The following is a 9,982-nucleotide window of genomic DNA, read 5'->3' as shown; positions in this document are numbered from 1 at the left end:
TAAAAATTCATCTTTTTTTGGTAGAAATTTAGTATTTTTTTTTATTAAAAGTGCAACTTTTTGGTTGAAAAATAATTTGCTTTGATTCAAAATTTCACTATTTCTTTGAGATCTAATTTTTTGTTAAAAAATTAATATTTTTGGGTTACGTATTTCTGTGTACTAAATTAATATTGTTGATTAAAAATTCAGCTTTTTGGTTAAAATACATAATTTTAGGCTCTGAAAATTGTTTGAAAAAATACCTATTTCTTGCTCTCCCCAATCAATTTCTTTATATTTTTTATTATCAAACAGTGGAACAGAAAAACTCTCTGAGACTTCATTTTGTTTGAGGATTTTCTTCTTGGCCTTTCCAAAAAGATCTGAAAAGCAAATTCGATTAATAATTTCCATCCTATACTAAAAGAAAATAATTTTAAAAAGTTAATTTCGACTTTAAATTAAAATTTTTATCAGGACAGAGGACAGAAGAATGTTTAATGTTCGTAATATTGAAAAAAACAGACATTTAGCAACAAAATTGATAAAGCGGTGTATTAAATATAGAAATAGATAAGCAAATTATGAGATAGGTCCAAAGAGAGAAATGTTGAAAAAATAAAAAAACGAACCTTTCAAAGATTTTAGAATTTCCGGATCATCGTTATGAAATTCTTCGAAGTGTTTCGTTAATTGATGTGGAGTTTTCAAATCAGTCATACAAATTGGGCACAAAAAACCTTCCAAAACATCCTCAGAACTTGCCATTTTATTGATATTTCATCGATTTAATTATATACTGATAAAAGAAAATAAACACTTTTTTTAGGTTAGTTTTTCAAAATCTTCGAATATTATACTTATTTCACAGAATTCGAAGTATCTTTAAATAACGAAACATAGCCTAAAGTTATAAGATTATTGTTCGAATACAAGGAGGGTTTAATAGTCTTCCTCCTATCAAATAATTAAATAATAAACACATTATTCTCTGAAGCACTATCTATTTTCTTTCCATAGTTACTTTTTTCACATTCCGGTATAATTTTGCATTATGAAAAAATATATTGCAACAAATAAACACATGTCAATACTTTTTTTGACACTTGACAGTGAGTCGTCTCTCGTTGTCATCATTTTGACACATTTGACAGATTGCGTTGTTTGTTCGAATGTGAAGAGCGCGAAATTTAAATTACTTGTAATAAAACTTGCTTTCAAATTAAAATAGTAGTTTTTGTTGCATTATTATTAGATATTTTGATTCAAATAACTGAATTTATTTATTTAAAGATCGTACTTAGTTTCAATCTCACAGTATTTATTCATAATTGGGGAAAAAAAGACCATTGCTCTAATAATCGCCCTCTTACGGACAGATTACAATCAACCAATCACAGTTGAGGAATAGTCTTCACTCAGGCAAAATCCAAAATGGCAGTTTGTTGACAGATTTGACGATGAAGAAAGGTTTAAGACGTGTGAAGTGGCAAAAATAAATGCGTGGGCAAATGCTAAGTTACCAAAGAGAAACTTTTATTTTGTTTATTCTTCTTTGTAAATTAGAGATAAAGAAGAGCCACAGATTTAATTTATTATAGCGAAAGTCAGTCTGAAAGTGTTATTTATGTGCAAACAAGCACGATGGCAACATCCGCGAACGGGAACGGCAATCTAGTGGATGAATTCGAGGAAGCGTTTCAGGTAACTGTGTTCATTGTTTTTATTTTTATCAGTTTTATGCAGATTTTTAATCTATTGTGTATATAATTTCACCAATTTTGAGCGACACACTCGCCGATTTTGGGGTTATGTTCCGGACTTGCCGGAAAATGTCGATCAATATCTCGTCCCTCTTGTGGCTCTTACGTAATTTATTTATTTGATATTGTTAATATTTTATATTTATTTGTATTAATTAATTAATGTAATTCAATTGATTTTGAAAATTTTAAATTCATAAATTCATCGTTTAGAAAAACGATTTTTCAACTATAAAAGATGAATTTTCAATCCAAAAAGACTAAGTTTTAACAAAAAGTTACCAATTTTTATACAAAATACAGGAAAAACTAGAATTGTAGGGGGATTTTTATATATATGAAAAACCTGGAAATGTCAAGGATTTTTCTTAATGAACGGGAATTTTTTTTTGAGAATTTGCTTAAATTTTTGTCATTTGTAATATAAAATTAAGTAAAAATGTTTGCTTATTTGTGAAAGTAGCCTTGTATTACTGGATTTAATTATTTTGTTGAAAATTCAACTGTTTTGGAAAAAATTTATATTTATTTGGTTACAAATTGATATTTTCAGGTCGAGAATTAAACTTCATTCGAAAAAAATTGTCCTTTTAATTTGCAAATCCAATAATTTGTTAGGAAATTCAATTATTTGAGTGGAAAGGAAGTTATTTTTTTATATTAAAAACTTTAATTTTAGATTTTAAAATTCAATTATTTTTGTAGAAAATTATTTATTTCCGTGAAAATTAATATTTGCAGTAAAAAATTTGTTTTTAGCTTAAAAATTTATTAAGATGATTCACGTTTTTTCTCTTTCTTGATAGAAAATAATTTTTTTTTTAATTCGCCTTCAGTTTGAAAAATTCATATAAAAATTTAAAAAAATTTTTAAATTAATAAAAAATGGATTACCGTGGTGGAAATTATTTTCTTTTAAAGAAAATTAATTTGTTTTAACTGAAAATTTAACTTCTATTTTTTGTTCGAATTCAAATGTTTTTAAACTTTTTTAATTAAGATATTTTTGGTTTAAATATCGGCTATTACATTTGTCGTTGAAAATTGATCTTTTTTGGTTTTGAAAATTCGCTTATTTTGTGGTATAAAAATCTAGTTTTTGCCCCGAAAATTTGGTTTTTCCGGTTGAAACTTGAAATATTTGGTTAGAAATTCGTTATTTTTTTGGTTGAAAATTAATTTTTTTAACACAAAATTTTAACATTCAATATTTGTTTAAAAAATAATCTTTTTAGTTGAAAATTCAAACTGATTAATTAGCAACCAATTAGTTGCATTTTTAACGAAGAGATGAATTTTTAAAACGGAATAGACGCATTTAAAAAGAAAAGTTAATTTTCAACCAATATACATGCGTTTTCAATATAAATGGAAGTTACATTTTCAATTAAACAACATTATTTAAAAAAGAAGGAGTTTCCAAGAAAATAGTTAAATTCTCAAACCAAAAAGACGAATTTTATATCAAATAGTTTAATTCTCAACCGAAAAAGATTTTTTTTTCGACGAAAGAGTTACATTATTAACAAAAAGTTTGATTTTCTACCAAATAGTTGAAATTTTGAGGAGAAATGTATGATTTTCAATTACAAACATAAATTTTAAACAAAAATGAAATAGTTGCATTTTTACTTTCAAATCAAAAAGACTAATTTTTAAATCAGAAAGACTATTTTGAACGAAAAAGTTTAATTTTCAAACAAAATACATGAATTTTGCATTCCAAAAATACGAATTTTCCACCAAAAAAGATTTTTTAGTGAAGAAAGTAAAAAAATTGAACAAATTGTAGAATTTTTAAGCCACAAAGATGGATTTTCTACAAAACAAGTTAATTTTTAAGTCGGAAGTTGGAATTTACAAAAAAAAAATTAATTTTAAATAAAATACATGGGTTTTTAACCAAATAGTTGAATTTTGATTTGAAAAAGATAATTTTTTAAGCAGAAATGGAATCGTTAAGTTTTAAGTCGAAATGCGTAATTAATTAAAAAAAAAAAATTAAATGATAAATCTTCAACCAAAAATATACATTTTTACCGAAAAATGTAATACATAGTTGATATTTCAACCAGTTTCAATCAAAAAAGAATTTAATGGAATAGTTATATTTTTGACTAAAAAATGTATTCTCAAACAAAAAAAAAACGAATTTGAAAAATTATAGTTTATTTTTCAAGGGAAAAAGAAGAATTTTCAACAAAATAATTGAATTTTTAATTAAAAAAGATAAATTTTTAATGTAGAATTGTAATAGTTGATGTTTCAACCAAAAAGATTTTCATTTTATTTAAAAACAATTAATTTCAACCAATATAGACTTATTTCAACAAATATAGCTGAATCCTCAACCAAAACTGATTACTTTTGAATCAAACAGTTGCACTTTTAATAACAAAAGATGAAGTTTTAAACCAAAGGGATTAATTTTTAACTAAAATATATTAATTTTTTACTAAAATATATTAACTTTCAACCAAATAGTTCAGTTTTAACTAGAAAAGAACAATTTTCATTAAAATTTCTACGAAATTCCAAACTAGAGGACGAATTTTTAACAAAAGCGTTTCATTTTTAACCGAGAAAGATTGCTCAGCCAGGAAAGAAGGGAGAAAAAAATGTAATCAACATTTTGCATTTTTAAGACAAAAAACGAAGTTTCTATAAAACAGGGGAATTTTCAACCAAATAGTTGATTTTTTTAACGAAATTTTTACATTTTCGATCTAAAAAGACGAAGTTTTAACAAAATTCAAGAATTCCGAACTAAAAAGGTTTACGTGAATTCCGTGGATGTTACGAATTCCTCCTAATCATATGAATTCTGTGAAATCCATAAATTCCGTGAATTTCTTCAATTCCAAGAATTCCATGAAATCTTTAACCTCTGTGAATTCCTTGAAATTCATGAATTCTGCAAATATCGCGAATTCTGTGAATATCACAAATTCCGTGAATTTCTTAAATTCGACGAATAACACGAATTCATTAAATTCCATTAATTATTAATATATTATAATTATAACATAATAATATATTATATATTATAATAATTATAATTATAAATATATTCACGAATTCCGTGAATTTCACGAATTAATAGATAAACTTGAATTCTGTGAATATTACCAATTCCGTGAAGCCCGTTAATTCCATGAATTTTGTGAATATCTTAAATTTCGTGAATTCTATGAATTACGTGAATTCTTTAAACACCATGGATTTCTTAAATTTCATAAATTTCTCAAGGCCATGTGAGCCTAACTCGGATAATTTGTTCACCCCTTTTTTCAAACAAAATTTACGATCACACGAAACGCGATATCGAGTTGAAAATTTGGAAAATGAAATAGGAAGCACTAAGAAACGTTTGTCTGGTCCTACATTTTTACAATGATAAAAAACGTTGCTTTTTTTTGTAACAAATTTTTGTTTTGAGTGAAGATAAGTTGGATTTGAAAAAAATGTGAGAAAAATTTATTGAGGTTACGCTCACACGGCCTTAAATTCCATGAATTGGGGGAATTCTGTGAAATCCTTAAATTCCATGAATTGGGGGAATTCTGTGAAATCCTTAAATTCCATGAATTCTGTGAATATTAAGAATTCCGCAAATCCCATACATTTCATGAATTCTGTCAATGTCACGAATTCCTTGAGTGTGAACGTCGTTTATAATTTATTTACAGTAAATCTTGATTTTACAATTTTACAACAAATTTAGATTTTGTTAAAATTTTCACATAAAATAATATACAAAATTATTTTGAAAAAATTATTTTACTTCACAAATCACGCTTACAATTTTGAAAAACTGTAGATTATGTTACTGTTTTTCGTCGGGAATTGGTATTTAAAACAAAATGCAAGTTTACATAATTTATTTATTGCACAAAAATACAATATATTAATTCTAAAGTTATAAATTATCAAAAACATTATTCTTGATTTTATTTTCGGTTAAAAAATTCATCTCTTTTTGTAGAAATTCCATGCTTATTGCTTAAAAATGCATTTGTTTTGTTAAAAAATAATCTTTTTTATTAGAAATTCAACTATTTGGCTAAAAATTAAACTAAAGTAATACAAATTTATTTTTGTGGTTGAAGATATCATTTTGGATGAAAATTCAATTATCCTATTTAAAAAATTTCTTTGGTTGGAAAACAATTTCTTATCTGAAAATTCAACAATTTTTTGGTTAAAAATAATTTATTTAATTGCAAAATGTAACTAATTTATTTTTGATTCAATATTAATCTTTATTATTTAAAAATTCAACTGTTTGACTGAAAATTCAAGTATTTAGTTAGAAATTTAACTCTTTTGTTGAAAGTTCCTTGTGTAATGTTGGGTTGAAAAATTTTCTTTTTAAGTAAATAATTGAACTATTTGGTTAAAAATTCAACTTAAAAAAAAAATTTTAGTTTGAAAAATTCATCTCTTTGGGTAGAAATTTCTTTTTTATTTATTTATTAATTTTATATTTGAATTAAAAAATTCAAAATTGAATTGTTGAATTTTCAAGGTCACCAATTTCTTACAAAACAGTTGGATTTTCAATCCAAGCACATGAATTTTCAAATAAAAAAGTTCATTTTCAACCAATCAGTTGAATTTTCAACAAAATAGTTAAATTTTCAGATAGAAAATTAATTTTCAACTAATTTTCAACCTAAAGTGATAGATTTTTAACAAGGGATGTATTAGTTGACATTTGAGTAAAAAAAAAAGATCCTCAACTAAAATAGATTTATTTTTTAACCAGACAATTGCATTTTCAACCAAAAAAGGTAAATTTTCTAAAGAAAGAGATAAATTAAACTACTATAAAAAAATTGCCCAAATTTCATACCTTCAAGATATAAATATTAAAAATTGAATAATTTGTCATTTTATATTTTCAAAATTCAAGAATTTTCAATTCTAAATCATTAAATTTTTAAGAGTTTATAATTTTGAAAATTTTAAATTAAAACTAATTTAATTTTGATTTGATTTGAAAATTTCTTCAATTTGGTAGATTTTGAATTGATAACCTGACTTTTGATCTTCGATGTGATCCATAATACAGATTTTTTATTCATAAAATTTTAAAAATGGACGAGTTCTTAATTTTGAAAATGTGCAATTATAAATTCTACAAGTTTTAAAATAAAAAGCTATTTTTTGAAATTTTTTCTTTTTGCGTAAAAAATTTAATTATTTAGGTAGAAATTCATTTATTTGTTTAAAAATTAAAATTTTTTTTTTGGAAATTGATATTTTGAGGTCAATAATTGAACTTTTCTGAAGAAAATTCGTTTTTTTTATTTGAAAATGCAAAAATTTGGTTGACTATTCAACTGTTTCATTGAAAACTTACCCTTTAATTGTTTGAAGAATTATATATTTGGTTGAAAATGAATTTTTTTAACCGAAAATTTAACTTCTATTTTTTGCTTGAAAATTCGTGTACTCTGTGTGTAATCTTTGTAATCTTTGTTGGTTGAAAATACAACTACTTGGTTGAAAGTTAAATTACTTTCTTAAAAATTAATTTAAAAAAAAAAGTTTTATCATTTTAATTGAAAATTCATGTCTGGTTGAAAATCTAACTATTTAAAAAAAATAGTTTTTTTGTTGTTGAAAACTAATTTTTTGTACTGATCATTCGACTATTCCAGTTGAAAATTTAACTATTTTCTTGAAAATTGTTTTTTTGTTTGTTTAAAAATTAATTTTTTAACCGAAAATTTAAATATTCAATTTTTGGGTAAAAATTAATCTGTTGAGTTAAAAATTCAAATATTTTACTGAAAATTTATATATTTTTTGCCAATTTGTTATTTTGTGGGTTGAAAATAATTTTTTTGTATTGAAAATTTGATTATTCCATTAGAAATTTGAACTATTTTGTTGAAAATTCTTTTTTGTTTTTAAGGTAGAAATATATGTTTTTAGCTGAAAATTTAAGTACTTAATTTTTATTTGCAAATTTATCTTTAGTTTAAAATTTATGTATTTTAAATAAAAATTAACTATTTTGTTGAAAAATCGTTTTATTTTTTGTGAAGAATTGATTTTTTTTTCCTCAAAATTTAAATATTCCATGTTTGGTTGCAAAATCTTTTTTAGTTTAAGATTCAATTATTTGGTTAAAAATTCATTTTTTTCTTAGTTGAAAATTCAAATGATTGATTGCAATTCATAAATTTACTTGAAAATTCATCTTTTTGGTAAAAAATTGAAATATTTGGCTGAAAATCAGTTTTTTTTTTAATTAAAAATTAATTTTCTTCGCTGAAAATGTGTCTATTCTATTTTTGGTTCAAATTTTTTTAGCAGGAAATTAATGTATTTTGTTGAAAATTCGTCTTCATTAAATGTCAAATTAAGTTTTAGGTATTTTGTTGAGAATCCGTTTTTTTTTTATTGAAAATTAATTTTTTAACTAAAAATTGAACTATTCTATTTTTGTTTGAAAATTTTTTTTTAGCTGAAACTTCAACCACTTGATTAAAAATGTATCTTTTTGTTGGAAATTTGTTTTTCTTTTGTGTTGAAATTCAATTTTTTTAACTGAAAATTTAACTATTAATTTTTTGGTTAAAAATGTATCTTTTTTAGTTGAAAAATTATGTATTTTGTTTAAAATTTAAACTATTTTTTTTAATATTCATCATATTAGTTGAAAATTCAACCTTTTTGTTGAACGTTCTTTTTTTTTCTTGGTTGATAATTAACTTTTTTAACTAAAAATTTAACTGACTGAAGTATGTGACGATAAAATAAATTTTATTTTAATTGTTATTCAAATTCCTGGAATTCTGGGACAAATTCAAGAAACGATTAAATAATTTATTAGTATTATTTATTTCAAATCTTTTTAAATTAAACATATTTATTGAATCCTTAGAAACGTGTACCATAAAGAAATTACTTCTGATTTAATAAAGCTACTTTCTCGAATTAAAAAACAGTGATTTAATTTTACATTTTAATATTACTATTTTTACACATTTAGATATTTAAAACGATTGAAAAAAAAAACATTATTTATAATAAACTCGTGAAATTGTATCCCTGGAAAAAAAAAAACCCTGGAATTGTCAGGGAATTTAGTTCCAGTTTTTGAGTAGACACCCTGATAATATTTGAAATCGAACGAGTTTCAATGAATTTTTTAAATCTATAGCAATGCCTCCACATGCTGACAAAGGACGAAGGCCTGGGAAACACCGGAAGTGGAGGATTGTCCGTGGATAAAGAAGAGGTCAAAGGAGAAGTGGAACAAGTCACCCTGCGATTTATAGACCTCGCACGCCAAGTGGAAGCTTTTTTTCTTCAAAGGTGGTTTTTATTATCGGCCTTGAAACCCGAACTCGTTCTGAAAGAAGATATCGCGGACCTTCGAACGGAGCTAATGCGCAAGGAAGAATTAATTAAACGACACTACGACAAAATTGCAGTCTGGCAAAACCTTCTGGCTGATTTGCAAGGATGGGCGAAATCTCCAGTGCAAGGTCCAGCGCCAAATGGTAAGTTTTTATAAATTTTATTTGACACTCTTTAAAATTAACATTTAAATCCTAGAGGCCCATAAACTACATTACAACGAAAAAGTATCAATTTTTCAATAAAGGAGATCAATTTTCATCCTAAAAAGACGATTTATAAACAAACAAAAAAAAATAATTTTTAACCTAAAAATTGAATTTTGAACAAAATAATTAAACTTTTAATCAAAAAATTGTATTTTTCGTCTAGAAAGATGAATTTTCAATTTAAAAAGTTAATTTTGAACCAAGAAAGATGAATTCTCAATCAAGGAAGACTAATTTTCTATCATTAAAAATGATTTTGTTGTACAAAAGGAAATTTTTTGGACAAAAAGTTGAATTCTTAACAAAATAGCTAAATTTTTCACCTAAAAAGATAAATTTTTAACCAAAAAATTTAATTTTCTACCAAAAGAAGAATGTTTAACAAAATAAATGATGTTTTCAGTTAAAAAGATAATTTTAAACCAAGAAAGGTGAGTTATGATTATTATAATATTGTGTTCAGATTACTTTTCTATCAGAAAAGATTAATTTTTAATCCAAAAATAGCTAAATTTTTACCTAAAAAGATAAATTTTCAACCAAAAGAAAAATATGCATCAAAATACGCGAATATTCAATTAAAATGTTAATTTTCAAACGAGAAAGATCAATTTTCGATCAAGAAAAACTAATTTTCTATCATAAATGATG

General features: G+C 24.0%; 2 protein-coding genes across 3 annotated transcripts in view; one reads left to right on the top strand and one right to left on the bottom strand.

Moving 5' to 3' along the window:
* LOC117172054 (rabenosyn-5) overlaps window positions 1-1,113 on the bottom strand; it is a 27,707-nt gene extending 26,594 nt beyond the window's left edge. Inside the window, exons 1-2 of the mRNA XM_033359793.1 lie at window positions 615-1,113; window positions 246-365 (exon numbers count right to left, since the gene is read on the bottom strand). Of these exons, the coding sequence (XP_033215684.1) occupies window positions 246-365; window positions 615-750 (256 nt within the window). The 5' untranslated portion in view covers window positions 751-1,113. The remainder of the gene's footprint in view (window positions 1-245; window positions 366-614) is intronic.
* Window positions 1,114-1,402: 289 nt separating this feature from the next.
* The window catches only part of LOC117171244 (mediator of RNA polymerase II transcription subunit 28-like), a 67,399-nt gene continuing 58,819 nt past the window's right edge, over window positions 1,403-9,982 (top strand). The window contains exons 1-2 of one of the 2 annotated variants that reach the window (XM_033358359.1): window positions 1,403-1,686; window positions 8,923-9,265. In XM_033358359.1, the coding sequence (XP_033214250.1) occupies window positions 1,627-1,686; window positions 8,923-9,265 (403 nt within the window). In that variant the 5' untranslated portion in view covers window positions 1,403-1,626. The remainder of the gene's footprint in view (window positions 1,687-8,922; window positions 9,266-9,982) is intronic. The other variant, XM_033358358.1, reaches the window with a different exon arrangement.

The sequence above is a fragment of the Belonocnema kinseyi genome, chromosome 4 (genome assembly GCF_010883055.1).
Source record: "Belonocnema kinseyi isolate 2016_QV_RU_SX_M_011 chromosome 4, B_treatae_v1, whole genome shotgun sequence".
NCBI lineage: Eukaryota > Metazoa > Arthropoda > Insecta > Hymenoptera > Cynipidae > Belonocnema > Belonocnema kinseyi.
Note: the sequence above shows the minus strand (reverse complement) of the source record. Positions and strands in the feature narration are given on the sequence as shown.